Source organism: Sceloporus undulatus, chromosome 5, assembly GCF_019175285.1.
Source record: "Sceloporus undulatus isolate JIND9_A2432 ecotype Alabama chromosome 5, SceUnd_v1.1, whole genome shotgun sequence".
NCBI lineage: Eukaryota > Metazoa > Chordata > Lepidosauria > Squamata > Phrynosomatidae > Sceloporus > Sceloporus undulatus.
The window spans coordinates 150,561,487-150,588,834 of record NC_056526.1 but is presented as its reverse complement, the minus strand read 5'-3'; the positions used below and the strand labels follow the sequence as shown (position 1 = coordinate 150,588,834).

Below are 27,348 nucleotides of genomic sequence, written 5' to 3'. Positions count from 1 at the left end.
TGGGGAACAGTCTTTTCAGATGGAGGTGCTGGATATGTCCAGATGCACAAACAAAATGTAATTTGCTATTATGCCTGTGCATACCACCAATAGGATTCTGACCATTTTGCTCTTTTCAGGATACTTTTCAACACCAAAGCAATTATTCTTATTATGCTGATAATTAGTATTATCATTTGTTTCTCTTGGCCATGACCTTCTTGGCCAGCAAACCTACACTGGTATTGGTGGAAGTGATGCAGCGGCAGGTGTCATGGGCACTTTGGTGTTGGGGATCAGCACAGCTTAGGAAGTTGTCTCTGTCATGAAAGAAAGCTTTCCTGTTGGCTGCCAATCTGCTCAGAAGCTGACAAGGCGGCTTCCGATGCTGCCACTGATCTCTAGTTCAGTGGTTCTCAAATTTTTCTTTCATGCATGACTCAAAGATAGTTGGTGAGTTTGGAAGACCACTTAAGATTTTTTTTTTTGCTTTATCAATCAAAACACATATATAATGCACATTTTAATTAAAAAAAATCAACACCAGCCTCAAAGGTAACACCAGTGTTATACTATGAAAACCACAGGACCTCAGAAAGGCTGGTGACAAGGGCATCTTTAACATGCAAATTTGTAAAGAAAAATTAAAAGATTATACTGTTATAATTCACAGGCTGTTCAATAACTCAGCCCTGGTCAAAAGGACCTCACTCTCTCTCTCATCCATAAAAACAAGTGGCCTTTCTAAAATACACCTGAATGAAAATTTGTGGGATACAGTCAGAGAACATCTGCTTTAGGTCTAGGACCAGTGTCCAAAATCATTGAACTACAGTGGCAATTACTTGCTATCAATGGAGGCAGGCATGACACTGAGAGCAACCTGGAAAAATGGCTGTTGATTACAGATGCTGCACTATGGCTGTATGCTCATCATACACTACACTTTCGTGGCAATTGCTGCTTCAGTGCGGGAAAAGTTACTTAAAATTAGGGAATAAAAGAGCAGAGTACCTGTTCTGCCAAGATCTGCTGTTGCTGCTGTTGCTGTCGTTGTTCCCGCAGTAGAAACTGCTGTTTCTGCTGCTCCATCATATGAAGCTGAGCCCTTTGCTCAATCAGCATCTGCTTCATAATGGCTGGTTGGTTGCCCAAGAAAGTAGCATTGCCAGGGCTTGTACCCACATTACTGGAGCCAGGTGGTACTGTGGACTGCATGGGAGCTGTGGACCGAGACAATCCCACTGAGTGATGTTCCTAGACAATGAAATAAACAAAAATTGTTTGATAATTTCCTCACACTTTCCATTATGTACAATGTATCATTAAGGTGGCTTGCAAACAAGACAGTTTAAAAACAACTAAGTTTCTTAAACAACCTACTACTTTTTTTCTTTGTAATATTTAAAAATAATACAAAACGAGCAGTACAGTATTTCCCCCCTTAGTTACAAATAAACCCATCCCTTTCCCAACCCTCCCACTATTAGTGTCAAAACTCTTACATCTGCAATTTTTGTTCTATTCCATTACATATTATTATACAGTGTGCCCGCATCATACGTAGGTGCATTATACGCTGCTTTCAGCAATTGCTGAAAGCAGCGACAGAAGAAGGGGCTCCATGTGCTGGAAGAAGTAATGGTGCGTGCACCCGTAGCATGTGCACACTTCTGCGCCACTGCGAGCATGAGCCCCATTACTTCTATTGGGGCTCAAGCATACATGGAATTTCTTTTATGCGGAGGGTCCAGAACAGATCCCTCGCATAAAAGTGGGAACCACTGTAATAGTATTTATCTAGTTATTAATCCAAAATGTAACTTGATTGTTCAGTGGATTAAATTCACCATTACTTTGACCCATAAAAGTAACAAATGGCTTTCATATAATACCAAAATCTTCTTTTATATCTCCTTGTGCTAGTCTTAACTTACAAGTCAACTTTTCTGACAGGGCTATAGCCCCTATTCTGTTTACCTAGTTCTTACTTAATAAATTCTCTAATTTACCCCCCACAATTTACAGTTTCTAGTCTCACTGCACATATGTGATATGAGTGATAAAAAGCAAAATGGCAGAACTGTAAGAAACTGATGTACTAGGGTAGGAACCATGCAGCCCTCCAATTGTTGTTGGACTGCAACTTCCAGCAGTCCTAGCCAGCATGGTCAAATATGAGGAATGCTGGGAGCTGTTATTCAGCAACACTAGAGGGCTTAACTTTGTCCACTTCAAGATATGCCATAAAATCACTAGAATACAGAGACATAGGCATGTTAGTCTGGAATATCAATATGCAAGGGGATCTTGTAGCACCTTTGAGACTAATTGTGTGAAAGAAGAGTACAGCGGCTACTGCATGCCATGACTGTCCCCAGAAAGGTGTGAGGAGTTCCAAAACCTGGGTGCCAAAATGAAGGTCTAGTCCAACATACACCCAGGTCTGATAGTGGGGATATACTGTATAGAAAAGAACCTTATCAAAAGACTTGAACAGATGAGCAGGATTGTATGGGACAACAAATGCTGGCAACAAATCCTTTATGGCAGCCTTTCTCAAACGTTTTACCCAGGAAAAACCCTTGAAATCATTTTCAAGTCTCAGGCAACTTGTACATTAAAATTATTATATTTACAGCTCATCCATATGTGTGTGTTTGTGTATCAGAATCCCTTGCAGAACCCTAGCATTCCATGGAACCCTGGTTGAAAAAAACATGTTTTATAGTTTTAAAATAACCAGCATATTGAACTGAGCTTGGAAGCCACCAGTAAGCCTGTAAAACTGCTATTCTAATTAAAATAATATGACCTGAGAAATCTGCCCTCGTAAAAACCCGAGCTACAACAATTTGCACAAACTAGTTTTTGAACACTTTTTTGTGTTAAAGGTTTCCCATTCAAATACATTTTTACAAAATTCAGAAGATGCTGTCAAAGACTGGGAGCCTGTCTCTAAGTTGTGCTTGCTATAGGGATTAGCATCCCTGTGGTGAGCTTCTCAGCCACCTGCTGCATTGTTTAGAACAATTCCCTGTAGGCAAGGGGGGGCCAGCATGCTGTGTGTTTCACTGTTTGGGAACCACATCAATGGTGTTTGCTTGATGGAGGAAGAAATTCATGGTGTGATGGCCAAACTCACGCAGGAAGTTGCTCACAGTCAGGGTTTGGGAAGCCAGCCAAGGGCTTGCCCATTGCTATGGTGAGCTGATGGAGTGATAAGTGTAATGACACATACAGCTGTTTAAAACAGGCAAAAAGCAAGTAGGAGAGAATGAAGCATGGCCCACAATTATAGGAAGGGCAGGAGAAGGAATCTCGGAAAGGAGGAAGGGAAATGAATAATACATACAGGGTACAGAAGCTGGGGCAACCTGAAATCTACCCAAGACCCCATGGGATTGCCAAGTTTAGGGTGCTCAAAATGTAAGTGGACCTCATGTTGCTTTTGATATCACAATTGTGGAAAATGTGATACTTTTAGGTATACCTTGTATAATGAGAGTCATATTGGAGAGCCCTGGCATGTTTTCCATGGGATACACAGTTCCTACCCTTGCTATTTGTATACAAACAGGTGAACTCTTAACAGTGAGCCTGGCAGCTTTTATCCCTCTTACGATTGTAGAATGAAATACAGAGATTCAAGAGGAATGGTACAGAGTTGATATAAACACATTTTCCTATTCTAGCCAAGTTCTTTACAACTTGAGTTTCGAACTGATTCCCTTTCTGTCTTCCTCTTCAATAATTTTCATATGTGAACACAGATGAAGTGAGACAGCAAAACTGGATCATATGGCCCCAATCAATCAATGCACATGGCCTTCTCATAATCTCAAGGCAAAGGGGATGGGAGTGGCCATTGTAACATCTTCCAGGTAACAGAGAAATGTCCAGCATGGTGTAGTGGTTTGGGCATTGAACTATGAATCTGGAGACCAGGGTTCGAATCCCTTCTTAGTCATGAAAATTCATAGTCACCATAAACTAGAAACGACTTGAAAGCACACAGCAACACTTTAGCAACTTTGGGTTCATATGATCATGGCAGTTAAAGGCAACAGTCTTGATTCTATATTTATTTTTTACTCTATGCATACTTAGCAGAGGTGCTACAGAATCATTTTAGTGAATTGTGATGATGTGCATTGGGGCATGGGCTAAAATGTTCTGATGCACACCAAGTTCTACCAGTGCACATTGGCAGTTCCTAACCATCGTCTGGATGTACATCAGGAGTGTCCAATGCACATTGCTGCTTGGGTCCAAATGGCATAAAATCCAAAGAACAATGGTCACTTTGCTGGTTTATGTACGTAATGTCATGGCAGCCTCTTGCTGAATGCAAATATTGTGATACAGCTTAATTCTCTTTCCCACAGATATAAGTCCACTTATGTTGATGTAAACCCCACAATGAATTCCAGCCAGTCAGCATAAAATGATTGCAAGAGTGCAAAACCCATGTAAGTGAATGCACAATCAGAAAAAGAAGGCAGAATTTATTGTGGACTAAAGAGGATGTTCTTGCGTGTCCACCGGCATACCACTTTCCATTGCCCATCTCACACATTGCCTTGTGGTCCTTGCCCTTTACAGGGCTCGGTCAGGGGACTTGAAAGAGCATGAAAAAGAGAGAGGCGTGAAAGAAATCTTGTTAGCAGTGCTGAGCTATCTCCCAGTGTAACTGATGGTGACTGTTATGCAGGAGAGATGTGCCAGGAATTCTCCCAGGAGATTAGAACTTAATTATAAGCAATGTGTGTGTGTTGGCGGGTGGGGAGAGGAAGTGTTGTAGGGAGGGCTGTGCCTTTTAGAGAGGGAAGGGAAAAAACCATCACTTTCTGCTCCTTCCCTCCCTTTTCCTCTACAAGATTCAAGTGAGACCTTGAGAGGCAACCCTTCAGGCTAAGAAGGCCCTAAGCACCAGCATCATCTCCTTAAGCTCCAGGTGGAGGTCTTAGACATGATACAGGATGTTGGGGTACTTCCAGCCTCTCCTTAGAAATCCACCCACATCCTCATGCTCCCAGATTAAAGAAGCAGGTGTGTGATAACTAATTCTACCTTTGCACCGGCAGGTGGCATCCTGATCCTGATCCTTCTTGGTTCCATCAGCCAGGGTGGGTGACTGATTGCTGCCCAGGGCATTCTCTTTCCTCTTTCCCTCCTCCTTCTTCCTCTCTCCCTCCCCCATGCTTGCAGATGGCTTAATCATGACTACTGTTCCCTCCTCCTCCTCCTCCCTCCCACCATCCCCCTTAGTACTTCTGGGATAATGCTGCTAACATAGAGCCAGGCAGTCAAGTGTTACAGCACAGACCAGGTAGCCTGGCAACTGAGAGCATAATACCGAACAGATGGTGTTCGTACAGCATGATGGACATCACACACGACAGCCTGAGACAATCTAGGAATTCCCGGGTGGTTTGAGGCCCTCTTTACACACACATACACACACACACCAAGCCCTGTTGGCTGCTTTGAGGATACTTTCCACCCTCTCCCTCCCTCCTTCCCAATCTGACACTGAGCCACTAAACTAATTTCTTGTTTCTTCTGTTTTGCTAAAAAGGGCAGCAGTCGGGTGGCATCTGAGGTGACAAACTGAGGGTTAAACTCAGGCTATTGTAAATTCATAAAATGGGAGAGGAAGGAGCCACTTGACAAAAACTTCCCCTCAGCTCATTCTACTTGTTCACCCTTCCCCCCAAATTCTTCATCAATGAAGGAAAATGTTTGCCTAGGGAGGACCCTTGAAGAATGGATAGCAGGTTGTGGTCTTCACCCAATGGGGGGCGGGTGGGTAAGGAAAGAACCCATGGCCTCCTAGATATTGTTGGACTGCATCTCACATCAGCCACAACTGGCATGCCTAAAGGTCAGGGACACCAGGAGATGTAGCCCCGCAATATTTGGAGTGTCACAGGTTTCTCCATCCCTGTCTTTCAAAACACACACACACACACACACACACACACACACACACACACACACAGAGAGAGAGAGAGAGAGAGAGAGAGAGCATTTTGTGCCAAGGTGGGTATCCAGGTTATTTGTTCCCAACATGCTGTTATGGGAGAAGCTTTTTGAGAATTTTAAACAAAGCACGTGCAGAACACTTGAGAGGCTGAAGGACTGGCTGTGAGTCCTCTTGTATCTCACCCTCTTTCCTCCCAAAACAAAGAAAACAAGCAACTCTTCCCCCACTGGCAAGCGCTGCAGGCAGACACACCACAGCAGCAGCACCACCAGCAGCAGGAGGAGTAGCACACTGGCTCAGCCTCCAAATTCAGTGTAATGCTGAGGGGACTCCTGACACTTCTTCCAGAGAGCACGCTGCTCTTTACTAATGAGCTCGGGAAGCTGAGACATACCCAGGCTGTCAAATTTCCAAATCCTGAACAATGCATAATCTGTGTCTGTGACGACAGGACTGAAGAGAATTAGCAGCAAAGCTGGAGGAAGAATAGGGTGTTGCTGCTTTCCCCCTCTCCAGGAGCAAGGGGGAGGAAGGGAAGGGAAAGGAAAGGGGCCAATAATGCCATCACAATAGCTTTAAAAAAAAAAAAGCATTCATATTCTCAGACATGCAAACCTAACCTCAAGAAAGGTGAGTCCGGAGTCGTACTGAATAAACAATGGAATTATTTAACCTTTCAGCATGATCACCATCTCTCTCTCCCCCAGGGCCTGTGCATGCACACAGACTCACCCACATACATGAGTATGTGGGTGAGTCTGTGTGCATACTCACACACACACAGAAAGAGATCTATGTGTCAGGAAATAGGATTTTCAGTGCTAAGGTCATTGCTGGTTGGTAGACATTACCTTGCATTCGCTGCAAGGAAAAAAAAAAACCTTGGGCAAGCTTCCAGAGTTCTTTAAAGCCAAGCTTGGGGATCAGAAAAAGTGGTACGTGGCAGTACAGTGCACTGACCATTGCCTAACGGAATACCTTTCTCTGCAGGAATCTTTGCACAGCATTTAAATAACCTATTAGGGAGTTCTACACATGAAGAGAATCTCAGCCACACCATGATTTCTGTATCAGCAGTCAACAGACAGTGAGGTGTAGTGATTTGAGTGTTGGATCAGGCTTCAGTTATTTGCTCAGACATGGAAACCCACTTGGTGACCTTGGGCAAGTAACACATTTTCAGCCCCAGAAAATCCCATGATGGGTCACCATAAGTCAGAAATGACTTGAAGGCACACAAAAACAATAATAATTCTCAGGTGCCCTATAGGCAAATCTTTACAATCTCTTTGGGGTCAAAGGCACAGGGCTTCTTTAAAAAAAAAAATCGAGTTCAGATCCTTGCTTACCCATGGCTTTGCTGAATAAATACTCATATTGCACATATGTGCAGGTTTGTGAAATGGTACAAAGAAATGCCAAACCAGCATCCAGATCAAAATGAGGTTTTTGTGCTTTTCCAATCACTTTTTGTTTCCCACCTGAATGGCACAATATAGAAATGAGAGAGAGAGTAAAGAACAAGAGAAGATTGATCATCAGGATAGGACAGTCTGGGCCACACACAGCTGCTGTGACCATCACCATTGCAGAGACAGCTCATTTCTGGGCTCACCCATAATTTTTATCACAATACATTTGAGTTGGAACATTTGCTCCTCTTCAAAGCAGTACAGGCTGATCTGTGCAAATGCAATCTCAAGTGATGCTCACAGAAATACACTCATTGCTGAAGAGACTGTGAGGTACACTATGGGCTAAGTCAGATTCAACTCAGCACTGACCTACAATAAACTCATAGTTCAGACAAAACTCTCCTTCCAAAATTGCAAAAACAGAATCTAGTATAGGGAAAGAATTCCCCACCCCAAAGAAACCCTTCACCATCCAAAAATTGAAAGCATCTTACATCAATATCCTAGTGGACTTATGAAGTAGACACTATAAACCTTCAAGTGACAGTCATTCAGATAGCCAAGCAATAATCAGCTGCCTGGAAAAGGATGAGCTATAAAACATGTATTAATGTAGGGTGCTCTACAGCAGTTATAAGACAGATGGCTTTTTTTCTAAGACTTATGAAAGCATTCACCTGGCCCTGATCACAGCAACACAAATGTCCTGGGGTTATAGCAAACCCGATACCCAGCCTTTCATCTGTTATTCTAGATATACAGTGAAATCACAAGCTGGAGCCTTAGTCTGGATGTTTCTCTATTCTGGAATATGGCGACTAAAGAGACAAGAAGAAAACCTTTTCAATGGTGGCAATTTACCTTAGGGATGGCCTTTTAAAGGACTGCTAACTTCATGCCCATGTTGCTATCAATGAGATCACCAGTCAAAAATGTCTCTTTCCCTAGACTCTTAAGAACTATTAACATTATCATTTTTTCATTTACCGCAGCTTCCAAATGTAGTACTGTCACTGTTTATTAATATACTGTGTGAACTTAAATGCTTTATTTTTATTATTTTGCATTTTTACACTGCTCTTTATAGTTTCGTTCTACTTTGTTTGCCATCTTAGGCACATAAATACAGGTTGAAGGTGGAGGCAGTATGGAAATTAAATAAAAGAAACCTTCCTCACCAGTGAGCCAATCCATTCAAATGACTACCTTGTGCCATCATGTTGCTTTTTGGCAGGAAATGTCGGGAAACAAATTTCCTATAATCAGCAGTAATGGGCTCTAAGACAACCAGTGACAATATAGCCAAGGAGGAGGTTTCACAGGAAACTTACAAGAACACCTTGCAATTAGATGAATAAATGAAGAAAAAGGACCATGAAAGGGAAGCCATATTAAAGCGCCCCAGTCTGTAGATAAGGTAATTCTAGACATTGCCCAGAAATAATAATGATGGTTAGGGAGTAATATGGATACCTGGAGAAACGCAGCTGCTAGAGACACTCAAAACTGTCAGAGCATGCAAAGAATATTAAGGTAGAAAGCCCACCAAAGATCAAAGAGAGGTCTTGAAAAAGCAGAAACCTGCCTTGTAAGCTCTTTGCTGTCATGAATGGGGAGAGTTCGCATCACCCATGCTGGCATCTTTACAAAAGGTTATAAAATGAGACCATTTAAACACTAGAGGGAAGACATTCATAGTCTCCCTTTGAAACTAGCTTAGGTGACAGGGATGGCGCTGTCTCCTGACAGGTTGTTTTGCTTGTCTTGAAAATTAATTTCTGCTCTTAGCTGTGGCATCTCTGACACCGCACTTCCCTGAGCCCCATTTCTACACCACCTTTGTCATTTTAAAGCAGGAAGGGTTTAATCCATTTCAGCTCAGCACCTGAGGGTCCCCCATGCCACCAAAACCATGTGACCTGCAAGCTGAGAGAGAGAGAGAGAGACAGACAGACAGACATACACACAGAGACCATGAGTATGTAAGAGAAGGAAGGAGAAGGAAGAGGAAAAGGAAGAGGGGAGTGGAGATGGAGAAGAAAAGAGTGGGAGGCAGAAAAGATACTGAAGTTGCATTCCACTGCTCCAGAAACATGATATTAAACTCATATCTAGCGAGCAGATATAGCAAGGGGGTAGGTATCCATAGTTCCCCTCACACCATCCTTTATTATTATTATTATTATTTAAAAAAATATGTTGCCGGAAGCAAAAAAATCTCCCAATGAAATAAACATAACGCCTGTCATCCTATTGGAAATCTATGAATTACCAACCAACTTACAATTTCACTGTTTGGAAATGTTGCACTGTGTGATGATCATATTTCCAGAAGGGGAACATTGTGGTGGCTATGCTATGGGGAGCATTGCACTCCCCATGGTCAATATGAAATTGGGGGAATTGCATAACAGTACAGTATTTTTCAGAACAGGCTGCCCTTATGCAGTGACAGCACAAGGAGAGGGTAGCAAGACTCCCCAACAGAGCCATGTGGAAACGTTAATCCAGAATGGAGGGCAGTGGAAAGTTATGCGTGGCCTGTGCCCAGCCAAAAAAAATGCTCCCACATTTTGCAGTGCCCAATTGTGGGGTGGGAGCCCCCACTATGGATCCGGACATCTTGTGTGGTGCCCAGTTACACATTATTGCAATTCTACAACATGATTGTTTATGTATTGTGACACTGGCATAGCTCTTCATAAAGCTACGCATCTCAGCCCTTGACGCAGGATGTTAGCCACAGTTTCACTGGATGGGTTTATGGTGGGAAATAAATAATCATTTATTACTGATACCTTTGCTTGCTTTCTAGGAGTGAAGTGGTTTTCAGAGTAAAGGGATTGTTACTATGGGAAAAACTATGATATGAATGCATCCTTTAATTAAAATTGCTAAGAACCATTACTTTCCCCTGCAATGCAAAGGCTTTAGCATAAAGCCTAAAGGACCCAAAGTTTTGAGAAAGTTTCTGATTAATTCTATTTTTGCTACCAACTGTTTTGAAATCATCTAAAAGGAAAAATTCTGTGGGTTTTGACAAGCCACTGTCACTGCTGGATGTGGAATTCTGGGAGTTGCTGTCTAAAAAAGTAACTTTCCCAATCTCTTGGGTGAAATCCTATTGAAAAGGAGTGGGCTGTGGTTCTCCACATGTTGTTATTCTCATCATCTATCACTCTTGACAATGCTGACTAGAGCTGACACAAACTGGAGTTCAATAACATCTGGAGGGCCGTGGGTTCCCTGCGCCTGCTACTGACCTTCCTTGCAGGATCGCTTAAGATATGTATGTGACATACCTTGAAATTTCCAACAAATGCTGTCACTGTGCACATCACAGCTTGCCACAGGTATCCCTTGTGGCCCTCATTGCACAGAGTAAGAGCTTAGACATTTGAGGTTTCTTTGCTCCCCATTTGATCCCTTCAATGTTTTAAATGTGCCCTTCTCTTTGCCTGCCCTTTCAGTTTCTTTCTCCTGCTGGGTTTTAAAACAACTGACTGTCCTCAAAGAACATGAGAATCCCAAGAGAGGCATCACCTGCAGAAATCAAGAAAAGCAGCAGCCATTCCAGAGTCCAGTCTGCTTGTCTTGGTCAGATGCAGCCTGCCAAAGCATAACCTAGTTGTTTTATGAATCAAGCCTTTTAACCCATCTCTCTCTCATTCTCTCTCTGTGCTGCTGTTTTCTATGCCTCTGCTTTTGGGGAAGGAGGTGGAAGGGGAAATTGCAGCTGTTCCTGGCAAGCTGCTTTGCAAAGGCTTTCTCCTGTTTGACTGCCACCCCAAATTCTCCACCTACTCCCCTCTTCCTGGCCCAATGAAGTCATTAAGCTAAAGATTGCATAACTGATGCATAGGCCTATCTTGTGTTATACTGGGAGATGGGCCAACCGCTTCCATTTATAGACAAAAGTGCCATCCATCAGCCAAATGAAACCTTTTGTGGCAGCCACCACGGGGGTGGGGAGGGGAGATGGGGAGGCAGAAAGGAGAGGGATCAGAGGACAAGCTGTGTTGTGACATCACTGGGAGCTCTCCCCGCACTCTGTCCTCCACCACTCTCAAGTGCACAAATGCCTTCTGTGGCAGAAGCCTGCAACGAAACTAAATATAGTTCACAAAGACACTCTTATTGAACGGCTGTTCCGCCTGCCCTGCCCTGCCTTCCCCCTCCCTCCCCGGGCCTTGAACTTCATTGCAGCCATAGTCCTCCATCATATTATATCATCAATCAAGCTAATGCTAATCAGATCAATAAGAATATATTTTCCTCTAGTGCTTTGCTTTGCTTTCCTTTCTCTTACAAATCTAAAGATTTAAAATAAATCAAACTAGCCTCCAATGCCCCTGAAAAGTAATGCCTTTAAAAATGAGGAGGGGGGGGGGATACTCAAGCTCCAATGCCACCAGTACATTATAAAGATTTTTGAGCCTCATACAAAGTTTGCCTCTGGCCAATTTACACACGCAGGTACATTGGCTGACATGGCAACATTAGTCAACAATCCACAAGCAGACATTCCCATTTCAAATGACTGTATCTGAGGGGATGAAAATGTATGTGGCATTCCAGTACTGGTACATCCAATACTACAGTTTCCATGGAGTGAAAAGGAGTGGCTGCCCGCCTTGCTGGGCAGGCCGCTTTGCTGCCAGGAGCTGCGGCAACGCTTGCCCGAGAATGCTCCTGGGGCGATCCCTCCCTCCCGATTGGTCACGTGGGATGGAAGGGGCAGGCCCTTCCGTTCTGTGCTGCTCTAGGCAGGGCGGAGGGCAACTCGGTGGTGGGGAGTTCCAGTCCTCCAAGGCTAGGGTTGCCATTAGTCAGGACCTTGAAACCGGGACAAATGTAGGACAAAATTTTCAAATGTAGGACTTTTTGGGGGGGTCCTACATTTGAAAAAGAGCCTCTCTGAGGGGAGGATTCCTTCTCCGCTTGGGCTCTGTTGGAAGCAGCCCAAGCGGAGAAGGAATCCACTCCCAGGGAGGCTTTCTTTTCCCCCTGGGCTCCGTTTTTGCCAACAGAGCCCAGGGGGAAAAGAATCCTCGCTGAGGGGAGGATTCCTTCTCCGCCTGGGCTCCGTTGGAAGCAGCCCAGGCGGAGAAGGAATCCACTCCCAGGGAGGCTTTCTTTTCCCCCTGGGCTCCGTTTTTGCCAATGGAGCCCAGGGAGAAAAGAATCCTCTCTGAGGGGAGGATTCCTTCTCCGCCTGGGCTCCGTTGGAAGCAGCCCAAGTGGAGAAGGAATCCTCCCCTCAGGGAGGCTTTCTTTTCCCCGCCTGGGCTCCGTTTTTGCCGGCGGAGCTCAGGCGGGGAAAGAAGCCTGGCCTTGGCAGGCGAGGCTTGTTTCCCTCCCTCGGCTCCAGCGGAGCCAAAGAGGGAAGGGAAGCCCCCCCGCCAAAGGAGAGAGGCCTACAGAGGCCTCTCTCTCTTTCCCCCGCCACCGCTGTTGCACACTTTGCAACAAAGCCCGGGGGCGGGGCCAACCCGGGGCGGGACTGTGTGGACCCACCCAAAACCGCAAAAGTCCCGCCCACAGGATAGGCAGCTCATTGGTTGAGCTGTCCTGGAGGAGGAGTCTCCTCACCCACGTGATGGGCCGGGGCCAGGGCCTATATATAGGCCATGCGGACTGGCCTCGGCGCCATTCTTAGATCAGCTCTCCCACCCTGCCTTCCTAGGGTTTGCGGGTTTAGTCACAACTTTGGGGCGGCAGCATAGGCCATGGATCTGGTTGGTGTGGTACCAGGGCTACGGAGCACTGGTTTGGGAGTCATTCGGGACCCGGGGGCGAGCAGGGCATGCGTTGTGGCCATTGCGGGGGCCACAACGCGGGAGCGCCTCCCAGTGACTAGGGGCTTAGAGAATAAGTGAGCGTCTGGTGTCATGGCAGCCAGTTGGCGTTCCTTAGCCCTTAGGTCATCCCAATGCCTGCCGGTTACCAGGCATTATGCTTATCAAACAACCGGGGGGTTGTTCTCAGATCCTGACCTTATGCTTTTGGCCAACCCTACCAATTGTTTGCTGTTGTTAATAAAGTTGTGGCCTTTCTTCCAGCTTAGTCTTATGTGGTCTTTTGCAGCGGCCTCCCAGGCAATGTATGTGAACACACACAACATGTACACCCACAGTCATATCTAGCCTTAAGAATATTCTTTAGCTCTTTGTGAAAGACTAGCATGTTGTGTAAAGGGTGGCTCTTGAAAGTCAGGTGGGCTGAGGGGTTAATATAGATTAAAATTTAGAAAGGCTACTTTTTGGGGGATCATATCTCCCAATATCTCCCAACTGGCATAGCCACTGGCAATGTGAGCTATGAGGTATAGTTCAAAAATACCTTTCCAGGCTCCTATTTCTGCAGTCTGATTGCTGCAATCCGTGCAAAAGTCTGACCGGCAGCTGAGTTCAAAACTGGCAAACAGTCCCTGCATATTTTAAGCACTGGAAGAGAATCAGTTGTGCAGAGAATAATCCTAATAACCACAACTACAGTATAATAATCAGAACTGGTATTAAAGATGCAAGCAAGAAGGCAGACCATTGCTCCTGACACCAGTACAAGATGTGACACCAGCACAAGATGATGCTTCTGTGGTTGCACTCTTGCTAATTCTTCCACCAAGTCAAAACTAAGCCTTAGTAGCACACTTCCACCTGCCCTACCTACTACAGAATGATGCTGTTAGCTGTGCTTAGAAAGCAACCATTCTGAGATTTGGAGAAAGAATTGTGGAGCTGTCTTTGCTCCCAATACATAATACCACACCCAAGAGCTAGTATGGTATAGGGGTTTGAGTGTTGGACTACAACTCCAAAGACCAGGGTTCGAATCCTATCTCAGCTATGGAAACCCACTGGTGACCTTGGGCAACTTACACAGTCTCAGCTTCAGAGGAAGGAAAAGCAAGTCCCCTCTGAACAAACCTTCCCAAGAAAATCCTGTGATAGGTTTGTCTTAGAATTGCCAATGACCTGAAGGTACACAACAACATTACATTTTGATCTGAGTGGTGCAGGTGCCAACTCAATAATGTCTTCATAGCTATTTTATCCTCCAGTCAACAGCATATTAATTTCTAAGATAAAATATATGGCTAATGCAAGTCTGTAGTTTTAGCTGGATTTTCTGTCTTTGCAATGCTCTCTAAGTATTCTGTGTTTGTGCAAGTTGTTATTTTGAAGAATTCTGTAACTTTTTATGCATTAGTAGATTAGTTTCCTTTAACCAACATTTCTAAAATAAGATCATGCTAGGCTTGCCTTTATATTACAATCATAGTCCTAGGCTGTGTCTGCACTGCAGAAATGATTCAGGTTAACACAACTTTAGCTGCCATGGCTCAATGCTATGGAATACTGGGTACTGTAGTTTTGTGAGACATTTAGCCATCTCTGTCACGGGAGCTCAACAAATTACAGTTTCCAGAATTTCACAGCACTGAGCCTTTACAGTTAAAGTTGTGTCAAATTGGACTATTTCTGCAGTGTGGATGCAGCCCTAGACAACTATAACTCCCACAAAAACCCAAGACTTTGCGGCAGTTTGGAGAAGCCCATAGTTTCATTAAACAGGATCCTGACCTGCCTCTCAGGACAGAAGCTATGAACCCACCGTCATACAGAAAAACCCTGGTATAATAATGACCTGTTGTACCCCCATCTCCTGTTATGTAGCCACAAATGCAATGCTTTATGAACACAATACTATTATAGTGTAGTTTAGATTCCAGTTTCTCTGGAACAGTTACTAATGTATTTTCAAGCAAAATATTATTGATGTTTCCACATTTTGCTCTGGTAGAAAATCATCTGCTCTAACTCTGTGCTTTTGCTTTCCCCTGAAAACATCCCTACTAATAGTTTTCCAATGTTGGCACCCATTTCAGATTACAGGGACCCATAAAACAGGCTTTTTTCCTTTCTATTATCATGGTGTTCCATTTACCCAGCCGGGTGAATTATTATAAGTCCCTTCTAGACTTCCTTCTTAAAGAAAGAAATAATATCCAAGGGCAGTGAGTGGATTTTTACCCTACTTTGCGCTGCTGAGAGCAGAAACAGGCTCTGCTAAGTGTCAACTGCTTCGCCTATTTGCTTTGTCCTCCAGCTCAAGGAAAGGAAGAGCTTTAAATCTGCATACAATCTCTTTCTCTGGGCCCCTGGTTGCCATGGTCTTGCCATGCAGTATCTCTGGGAACAAGATTCCTCTGACATTTGACACAAGACCTCTGGATGCAGCCAATTTGTTTTGTTTTAACCTCCCTCTCCCTTCAACTCCACATATATTCAATGCAAGTATTCCTGCAGCCATTTCCTATCTCACAAACAGAACCTGATAGGGAATAATTTCTATTCAAGTTTTTATTTACAACTGCAGCATTTTTTTAAAAGAGTGTGAATTTACCTACCTACCTACCTACCTACCCACCTATCTATCTATCTATCTATCTATCTATCTAGTCATTCTTTTTTTAAAAGCTCATATATGTGAGATTGGATACATACCAATCGCTACCTTAATGCAAATCCATAAAACATTTTGTGTCAGCATAGCAGTGACACTCCATCAACCTCATGTACTTGCATAAATGGTTAAGCTCAAGGATGAACTCAACTAAAGGTGCTATGGATCAAAATTAATTTTCTTTGCTTCTGTTACTAAATGAATGAAATGTTCTCAGATAAAAAGCTTTCCTAGGCTGCAAGTAGTAGTGGAGAAAGTTTTAGAAGCTTGTCTCTGCATGTTCAGAATCCAGTGGCTTTTACTCTTCTCTTGTAAATGACAGTCCGGTTGAGAATATACATAAAGGGGAGGGGTGATATGTGACCTATGGGTGGCTGTAACCTGCCAAAACCACAAGCATGGCATTATGATCCCACTTTAACTGCCATGGCAACATCCTGTGGGATCTTCAGATTTGTAGTGTGGTGAGGCACTAAAGCTCTTTGGATGAAAATTCTAAGTAAATTTTAAACAGCAAATCCCAGGATTCCACAGCATGGAATCATGGCAGTCAAAGTGAAATCATATGCTTTAACTGTGCATTATGAATGAATGGGCCCCTGGTTTCAGAAAAAAAAGTACGAACAGCAAATGGTATGCGTACAACCCTCCACAATTGTCACCCTTGCATAGATACTCATTGCAATAATTGTTAACCAGATTCAGCACCAGATTTAGCCTCATCAAAGTGTCCTTAAGTGGACCTAGTCCAACATCAACAGACAGCTTCAGGAGGCTTACCTAAATTTGCATAGTGCTACTGCTTTTCCATGTGGGCAGCAACAGCAAAAGTCCTCTCTTTCAAGTTCGTACTCCAGTGCCCTGGATTGATGCTATACTGGAAGAATACTGTAGGAAGATTATCACACGGGGCTTTTTCCAGCTTTGTAGGGTTATTCTATTGTAAAACACTTAGTTTCACACATGGGTTGCAATAACTCTTCATGAACGATTCAAGAGTGGCAAATAGCACAATTGATTTCCACATGTCGGGCAGCATCTAGCATTTGTTTATCATTCTTGAAAGATATTTACCAACCTTTTGGTTGATGGAATTCGTGAGCCTCAGAAAACATTTTGTTAGGATAGGAACTGTGAGAGGGTGGAAAACTTGTTAATCTCTCACTGCTTACTTAACCCTCCTGTGTGACACAGGAAGCATTTCTGCCAAACTATACTCTGGGGGAATGCCTGGATGGATTGGCCAATTGTCTATATATCGCTATTGAATCATAATTGCTTTTCATACATTCTGCAACAGCGTAAATGAATCGTGATCGCCAAGCCATTCACACTTTTTTTATCGTTAATGGGTTATTCCAGTAGCACGACACTTCGAGAACATTACAAGAATGATAGGAGGATGACGTCGTGTGAAAATCTTAATCCAGATAATGCAAGAATGACAGTAACAATACACTTCCTTAACGCTTTTTACCCTGTGTGATGATTTTCTCTGTCATGAAAATGGCAGCTGCCTTCAGGAGCCTGGTGCTGTTGCCATATTGAGGGTAACATTCACTGTGACATTTATGTGTGAAACACCCGTTTCAGATCAGACAGACAGAGCATTCATATCAGTAGACATCACAGCAAATGCAACACATTTTAATGGAAGCAGTTCACAGATATGGCTGTGAGGCACTTAAGTGAGAAGTCATTAAGAACATGATCCAGCTCAGATAAGCCCATTTGAGTCTCATTGATTTCAGTGGGAGGGAATTTGGGGACATGCTTAACTTTCTCAATGAAAATCAATATGATACTTTGACTGGATTGTGACCCCAGGATATCAAGTTGTCTTTGTGCATGTCTGAATCAGTCTTTAGACTGCACTTTCAAATATCAACAAACTAATGCAAAGGGGAAGCCTGTAGATTTTAACTAGAGTTTCTGGGTCTGTTTTTATCAATGAACTGTGGCATGCATTCATTAAAATCACCAAGAAAACCAGGAGATAAATGTCAGGTGTACTACTGAAACTAGAGTTAATAATTAATAGCACAATAAACAAAAGAACAATAAAAATAATTAACATATTTCCTGAACAAATATGCATACCAATAGACTTTTATGACAAATAAAACACAGCTGTTTGTACAACTAAACAGTGCTGCTTTTATACACAAGAACACAATCCAAAACTTCTGGTCATACAGTCTTCATGCCATTTGCATTATAAAATTTATATTTGCTTAAGACAGGGTTGAGCAAAGCACAGCCCTTCAGATGTTGTTGGACTTCAACTTCCAACATTCTTCATCATTGGCTATGCTGTCTAGGCTCCTAGGAACTGATTCCAGTAACATTTGGAAGACTAGACTTTGTCTACCTTGTTGTAAGAAGTCAATTGCTGCAGTTATGATTGTTTTGTTCTTACTGCTGCTGTTGTTATTTGCCACCAGCATGATGTGCTGGTTTAACCGTTGGACTAAGATTTTGGAGAACAGGATTCAAACCTTTGCTTGGTCATGATAACCGATCTTGGGTAAGTCTCAGCCTCAGAGGAGGGCAAAGGCAAAACCCCTCTGAAATAATCTTGCCAAGACAACTGTGAGTCAACATAAGTTGGAAATGACTTGAAGGAACACAACAACAACAACCTATGGCAATCCTTTGAAATAGAGACCACCAAAATACTGGGTCTTCAGTTGCCCTGCTCAGGTGCTACAGATTCAGGGATGTTTCTGTTTTGAGAATATTCACTTGTAAAGTGGTCTTCCTCTTTTCCTACTGTCTCTACTTTGTCAGTTATATATAATTATATATCTTTATTAGCATCTTTTCCAGTGAGTCACATTGTCTCATGATCTGTCCAAAATACGACATCCTCAGTTATTAACCTTTGCTTCTAATGAGAGTTCTGGCTTAATTTGCTCTTGGATCCATTCATTTATCTTTTTAAAAAATCCATGGTATCTGTAGAACTTGTCTCCAAAACATTTCAAAAGAGTCAATTTTTTTTTATGTCGGCTTTCTTTACTGTCCAACTTTCACAACCATATATAGTATGGCCTGGATGATTCTGACTATGGCATTTAATTATATATCTTTAAACATGAGGATTTTACTTAGTTCCTCAATGGCTATCATTCTAAATCTTAGTTGTCTTCTGATTTCCTGACTACATTCTCCATTTTGGTTAATGACAGCACCAAGGTGTAAGAAATCTTTAACTATTTCAGTGTCTTCACTACCCACTTTAAAGTTATAGATATTATCTGTGGTCATTATTTTTGTTTTCTTAATATTGAATTGTAACATTGTTTTTCCACTTTCTTGCTCAACCTTCCTCAAAAGTTATGCCATGTCTTTGCTATTTTATGCCTAGTAGTAGGTTATCTACATATCTTAAATTATTGATGTTCCTTCCCCATATTTTCATACCTGCTCCCTTCAAGTCTAATCCCGCTTTCTGTATGATGTTTGGCATATAAATTAAACAGATATGGTGATAAAATGCACCCTCGCCTGTTCTTACACCCTGTTTCAAATGGGAAACAATTCTGGCCTCTTGTTCCGAATACAGGTTACACATCAGGACAATCAGATGTTGTGCCACTCCCATTTCTTTTAGAGCAAACTAAGGACAGAACCGCCTAAGGGACGTCCTCAGGACGTCCTAGGTTTGTAAAAGGGGGCGTCACTTTCTTGACGCCCCCCAAGCCGTAAAACAGTCCTGAGGATGTTACAAGATGGCGGGCGCCCTATCTACATGGGGGCCGCCATGATGGCGTCACAAACGCACAGAAACCGCCCTTCCAAACGAGGCGGCACAGATGTGATGCCATCAACGCTGCGCGAGGGTGCTTAGTGCGCCCTTTTGTGGGTGCAGGAAGGAGCTTCGAAACGGAGCTCCTTTCCTGGTGTTGCGTCGCTGGGCGCAGCCTTTAGATGGCTGCGCCCAGCGAACACAGAGGAGAAAGGGGCCAAGCGGCCCCTTTCTCCTCCTCCCCACCGCTGCGGGTGTGTCCTTGGGGCTTGAAGCCCCAAGGACACCCCTTTCCAGGCCCTTGGGGAAGTGGCCTTTTGCTGCTTCCCACGGCCTGGAAAAGCGGCGGATTGGGGCCATCAGTGGCTGGCCGCTCTGAACCACGTGAGGCCCCGATCCGGTGGAGAAAGGGGCGGGTGCAGGCTGCCATTTTTCGGCGGTCTGTAATGCACCCAAAATTCATTATCTGCACGAAGGATGGTCAAAGTGTAGCCCACAGCTGCATGCAACCCCATAGAGCTGCTTTTGTGGTTACCCATTTTTTGTTTTTGTTCTAAAATGATTTCCTGGGACTCTTTTTTTTTTTAAAAACAACAACTTTTTTTTGTGGGAGTTGGTGCAGTGGGTAGTACAGCACAATCTTTCCAAGGTCTTCTAGAGGGAAATGTGAGTTCCCTAGCCTTCCGTCAGTTGCCACCCCTGACATTTACAGTCAAGGGCGTACGGTAATCTACTAGAAGCCACAGGTAATTTTTCTCCTGAAATTATGTGGTGCATTCCATTATCCATCTATGTTTGCATATGATCCTAGTGCCTCTACACCTTTTCTGAAGCTAGCTTGGAGATCTGGCAATGTCATACTCCATAACAATAGAAGTATGCATTAACAGTTGTTATGTACCTTTTTACAAAACCTATAGTGAGCAAACCTCGTACTTGACAACATCAGTTTGGAGCCAAATAATTTAAGCAGAGTTCTATCCTTGTTACGGGGGGTAAACAGCCTCCCAGCAATTTTCTTCTTCATTTCACTGAAAAACCATATTCCTGGAGGCATGGGATGACTGTTAAGTTATATGGAATGCAGCAGGAAAGATAAAATTAACAAAAACTGGGAAATGGACGTTGAACAAGCTTAGGCAAGGCACCCTCAGGACATCACCTGAAGCTTGGGAAACCAAGTTTTTGGACTCAAATTTCCAGTGTCCATGCTAGCTCAGGAATTATAGGAGTTAGTCCAAAAAGTAACTTTCCAAATGCAGAATTTAAGGCCCCAGAAATTTCAGAAGAAAATGCTACAGCTAAAGGAAAAATAGATAAATAAATAAAAAAAATAAAATTCTGTGACATGGAATATAAATGTGTGTGTTGTTTGTTTGACAGGCCTAAACAACAATAACTACTCCCAAAAAGCCATTGTGTCATTTTTATTTAATGCTTGATTACAATATCACATATTTCTGTTCTGTTATTCGTTTTCAAAACATAAAACGTTGCAGGTTTGACTGTTGTCTGGCACAGCATTGTAGATTAAGGGGCTGCACAAATGGGAATGCAGACTTTAAAGTATTTCTCTTATATCAAATACCATATTAAACTAAGTCATTTTAAAGAAACAACATAAATAAAATGGACAGCAGTATGGGGCACACAATGTGGAAAGGCCTTAGTCCTATAACAGCACAGTGGTCAAAATCCAGGAATGCCTACAACTACAACAACTTGCAGAAAGCAGTGATAAACTCATATTAAGAGTTCACAAGCAAATTGTTTGAGGGAGGGGCGATAAAACAAACTGAAGAAGACATTGAAAGGGTTGAAAAATTAACTCATTAGGAAAGAGAAAGGAGGAGGGCAAAAGGCACAGTTTTAAAAAGATGGCTCGGGAAACAAAATTGATAATAGTTCTCAGTAGTAATCTATAACTCGGAAGTAGACCAAAATTCAAGGAAGAACATGCCTGCACTTTTCATTGGAATTCTGTATCAGTAATGCTACAGCAAAGGTTTAACAAGACTTTTTATGGAATCTGATCCTGAAAAACTAATCATCATCTTCCACCCCATTGAATTCACGGGATGCTCGACAGCCTCCAACTTTTGCATTTACAAGCTTTTTACGCAATTGTTCCATAGTGTGTCTGAACCATTTAAGAAGGTTACTATAAGTGAGGTATTTTTATTAAAACAAAAAAACTGTTTGGTTTTTAAACAAAACCCAAGTGTTTGGGTTTTTTAATACCAAAAAACCACCACCCCCAACCCAAACTCTTCTTTAATTAAACTTGTCATCTGTTGCATTTGTATTTTTTGTGGATAATCAGCATGGTTGTTTCTTTAAAGAAGTTCTCAGATGGTCTGTTCTTATCCAAACCCTCCTGGCTGTTGTTTTCCAAATTGCCTTTTGTGCTGAAAAAGTTTAGTCCTTGGCACACAGGTTAACCTCAGCAAGAATGAGCTATTTGTCAGACATGAAGGAACACTGGCGAGAGAGAGGCGCTGGATATCGACACAGTGGTGATCAGATGTACAATATGTAAAATTCGGCATCTGATGTGAGAAAGAAGCTCTGATCATTATGAATGGGGAGAAAAAGTGGAGAACATGTTGGCATTTTTTGTTGTTGTTGCAATATCAGAGCAATCAATGAAGTCTCAGTCAAGATGGCATTGGGAGACAGATGGCGGGTTACAAACCGCCATAAAGTACGCGCTCCGCGCGTACTAGGGTTAGGAATGGCCGTATTAGGGTTAGGAAGGTTCTTGACCTTCCTGACGGCCCTTCCTCCCATACGCACGGAGCGCGTACTTTTTTGCGGTGCCCATCCACATGGCGCCGCCATGCGCTGACGTACTGGACACTGGTGCGTCCAGATGTGTCGCGGCGGAAGTGACATCGCGAGGGCGCACTCCACCCCCTCGCGGCGCCACTTCCGCGTTCAAAAAGGAGCGGCATTTCGCCGCTCCTTTTTTGCTGCGCGGGAAGCCTCGTCCCTCGTGGTCTGACAGCTGGGGCTTCCCTGCGCAGCGAATGGCGGCGGCGGGAAAACGCCCCTTGAGGGCCGTTTGTAACCCGCCAGATGAGACTATCAAGCAACACTTGCGTGGCTCAGCTGTCAAAGTGTTGTATTACTGGACAGCTATGTAAGATCGCTAAGGTTGCTCTCAGAATAAACCATCCAGGTTTAGAAACCACATGCATCACAATACCTTATTACAAAACACTGATATCATGTCTATTATTCCACTTTTTACTGCTATGGCTGCCGCCTTTTGGCATTCTGGAGTTTGTAGTTTAGTGAGGCCTTAGATCTCTCTGGTTGAGCATTCTAAATGTTCCCTCACCTAAACTGCAAATCCCAGGATTCCATAGGAGGCAAGCGATAGCGGTTAAAGTGGAATAAGAGCGCTACAACAGTATAGTGCAGTTGCTGGATGTGATCTCATATGGAAACCCCCCCCACACCCATATTTTTAAACATGGTGCACAAAGGCGCAAAACTGGCACATGAAGGAGAAGGGGCTTTGTTCATCCCTCTTCTTATGGTTATTTTTTCTACACGGCTAATTTTTTTTGTGAGGGTATCAAACATGTATTCCCTATGATGTTGGGTGGGTACAATTTAAACAAATTTATATCTTAAATGTTTAAAGTCTGATTTTATGAGGCTATGTAGAAAAATGTCCAAAGGGAGCTTAGTGAAGTGTCTTTTTGTTTACATGTATCAGAAGTCTCCAGCCAGTACAGCCACTGTGGCTATCTGGGTAGGGTTTTATTATACCTGTAACTAAACATACTAGCATAAAGCAAAGCAAGTACATTTCTAACCGCTTATCAGTGCACTAAGCACTCCCTAAGCAGTTTACAATGTGTAAGCTAATTGCCTGCAACAAGTTAGAGTACTCATTTTAGCAACCTTGAAAAGATGCCAGGCTGAGTCCGACCCTGGCCGCTGGCTGGAACTGACTCACAACTGTGGTTTGTGACTGAGGGCTGCAGTATAGGCATTTAACCACTTCGTCACCAGGGCTCATGGTATGCTATTATACCACTAGTCAATGTGCCTGTCTCACTCTACCTCCTTGTTTAAATGATCACTTGTACAGGGCATTACTAGGGGGTGGCGGGGAACTGTGGCTGCACCAGGTGATACCCGGGGGTGTGTGACACAACTGCTCCGCAAACTTCTGCCTTTGGGTAGAAACAGGTTGTGGTGTTTGCCTGCATCCCTTTAAAACAATGGAGATGGTGTGAGTGAAGCAAAGCTCAGTGGAAGGAGAAAGAAGAGGACTTAGGTTTATTTTGCTTTTTAAAATTAAAACTTAGAATTTAAAATTAATTTTTCTAAAAATATTCTATTTAATTTTTCTTTAAAAATATCACACTCTTTCAAATTCTCACTTTAACCACATGAAACTATGTTCATGTAAACACATATAGTGTGTGTTGATATTGCAATTTAAAGATATAAATTTAAGTTTGCTAATTGTTTATGTCACAACTATTGCCAACATTCAGTGATATACAAGAATTATGATTTAATGAGTAACATCAGTAAAAAAAACGATCTAAGGATTCTGCATGGTATGGTATGTAAGGAGGTCAAGGGGGGGTTACATCATGAGATACCGCAACTGGTGGTGACAACTCTAGTGACGTCACTGATCTTGTACTGCAAACACATGAACTGACTAGAAGATTTGTATCAACATCAGCATCTAGAATGCATTTAAGACAAAATTTTAACAAGTGATTTGTATTCTGTATCTTTGCAAAGATGGTGGCCAGAATCCCGTTGAACACTTATGAATATGTAACCTAGAGTTACACATTCATAACTTCTAAATATTCATGATCTCTATGTAGCCTTAGGTGCTACATAGGGACCATGAAAGTCTCCCAAACCTGACTTACTAGTGAGCAACTGCTGGGATTGACAGGGTCTTTTCTCCTGTTGACCGGGAAATAGCTACCTGATGTTCCCACTTCTCTTTGTGGGAGTGAGCTCCAGTGCAAGGAGGATTTATGATAGGGGGTCCTTTTGCTGCCTGTTATGCTGGAGACCACTCACTGGAAGAGGTGAAAAGATCCCACAACCACTTCTCAGTCAATAGGGGAACAGATCCCATTGATTCCAGAGGCTGCTTACCAGTAAGTGGAGTTTTGTAGGGTCTGGCTGGACTACAATGGTCATACAAGATTCCACCAAGTAATTCTAAGCAAAGGTTTGTCTTTTTTCATAGAATCAAAGAATCATAGAGTTGGAAGAGACCTCAAGGGCCATCCAGTCCAAATCCCCTTTCATGCAGGAATATACAATCAAAGCACCCCTGACCATAGCAGAACAGAGCGGTACTATTACTTCCCTCGATCGAGACACTATATCTTTATGGCTACTGCCTAGAATTGCATTGGCTTTTAAGCTGCCACATCACACTATTCACTCATGTTCAACTTTTAATTTACTAGGATTCATAGATCACTTTCACGTGTTCTGTGGTCAAGTCAGGTGTCCCCTATCCTATATCTGTGCATTTCATTTTTTCTGCTTAAGTGTGGAACCTTATATTTCTCCCTGTTCACATGTGACACTTACTGTTACATTACTATGTCTAAAGTCTGTGTTCCACTGTGAAAAATGTCAGCAGCATAATAGATGGTATTAACCCATTATAAAGAGCCATCCATAGTTGACAGTACAGGAGCCATGTCTTTCAATCAGCAAGCACAGATCTTTGCTCTTCATTGAGCTATTTGAATTTATTTTATTTCATTGATCAAGGCTGGTCACACATATCCCATCCACTCTCAATACATGAACCAGTATTGTGTTGCATAGCAAGTAACTAGTCCTCCTTGTAAACTTGCTTCAGACAAACACTACTAATGATAACAAGAAATATTTTCCTCCAGGTATATGACAAGTGAAAGGAAAATTTGCTCATCTGAGAAATCTGAGCAGGCATCATCACGTCAGTGGAAGTGAAAAGGCTTGACAAAGAGGGCATATTCTTGTTGGAAAATCTGCATGAGCATTTCTGGACCAAATTCTACATTTTACATGCAGTTCACTAACCACCAGCAGCAACACTAATTGGCAGAGTTGCCACTCAATTGTGGCATCTTCTTTGAGCTCTCACCAGCATGAATGACTAATACTGAAGAGGGTTGAGATGTACAGGAATTATTTTAGAGGGTCTTGGGCTCCCCCCACTCCTCCCATCCATATCATTTCATTATCTTAAAGAGGCCTTTCATGCATAATAGGAAGTGTCAGAAGAGTTCAGCTGACACAATTTAAATAGAAACGAAGAATGCTTTTGTTTAGATGAATGAATGGATAGCTCTGCAATGACAGCTGATACGGTTGTTGCCCTACCTTGCCAACTGAGTGCCCCAAACCACTTGGATATGGTGAATGGCATGCTGACAAGGGAGCCTTTACAATTCCAGTTGCCAGTGTGATGTTGGACTTTCCATGTATCTCAGCTGTTGTCACATTTGATTGACTCTTGTTACTTTCTTCCTAGAATGCATTAGAAGCCCTTTAATATAACACAGGAAAAATTCTTATCTATCATTCTTCACCCACAGAGAAAATTACACATCTTCCATATTAACACTCCTTAAAACCTTCAGATTGCAACAGCTCTACTGCTGCTCCCACCTTTGCAGGGCTACTGTATTTGGCTAATCTTTTGGAAATACCATTGGGCTTTCAGTATGCCAACTGAACTCTCCTCTAGGATGGGAACGCATCAGACAGAACACTTATGACTGTATCTCTGAAGATTATCACACCGGGGTTAAAACGTTCCCCGGTGCGTTCTAACGGGGGCGAGCACGGAGCATGATGGGAATGCGCTAGGGCCCAGAACACTATTTTACCGCATAGCGGAACGCTGCCGTCGCCGCTGGGCGTTCCCATCATGTTCCCATTGAGTTCCAGGGGACGCCATTTCTGGGAACTGTTTTAAAGTGTCCCCAGAAATGGCGTCCCCTGGAACTCAATGGGAACGCGATGGGAACGCCCGGCAGTGACGATGGCATTCCGCTGTGCAGTAAAATAGTCACGCTCCGTGCTCACCCTCGTTAGAACGTACCGGGGAACGTTTTAACCCCGGTGCGATAATCTTCTCTGTGTGTGATCTAGTGCTCATCCCATCCTGGATTCATAGACTCATATAATTTTAGAATTGAAAGGAATCACAAAAGTCATATAATCCAACTCCCTGCCATACAGAAATACACAACTGAAGAAGTCCTTAAAAATGCCCATCCAACCTCTGTTTAAAGACACTCAAGGAGAGTCCACCAGCCTCCAAGGCAGTCTATTTCACTGTGAATATTTCTTACAATAAACACATTCTTCCTAAAGTTTAAGTGGAATATTTTTTCTTGTAATTTGAACTCATTGGCTACTCTGGAGCAGTAGAAGAGAAGCTCAGTCCATCTTCATCATGAAAACGTTTCAGATATTGAAACATGGCTATCTTGCCACCTCTAAATCTTCTTTTCTCTAAGCTAAACGTATTCAGCTCCCTCAGATGCGTTACAGACCGCCTAAAAGCAGCGGTCTGCCGGCGTTGCTGGTTGCTCTGTGAGGGAGCTGCAGCGGCCAAACCGCGTGGCTCCCTCGTGGAACAAAAAGAAGCCCCAAAACGGTGCTTCTTTTCGTGGCGTATTAATGATGCCGCAAGGCACCAATGGCGCACTCGCGACATCATTAGTGCTGTGCGACATCTG

The 27,348-nt window shown here is 43.1% G+C and overlaps 1 protein-coding gene across 1 annotated transcript in view; it reads right to left on the bottom strand.

Moving 5' to 3' along the window:
* MAML3 (mastermind like transcriptional coactivator 3) overlaps positions 1 to 27,348 on the bottom strand; it is a 365,293-nt gene that overhangs the window by 13,619 nt on the left and 324,326 nt on the right. Inside the window, exon 3 of the mRNA XM_042467382.1 lies at positions 994 to 1,236. Within this exon, the coding sequence (XP_042323316.1) occupies positions 994 to 1,236 (243 nt within the window). The remainder of the gene's footprint in view (positions 1 to 993; positions 1,237 to 27,348) is intronic.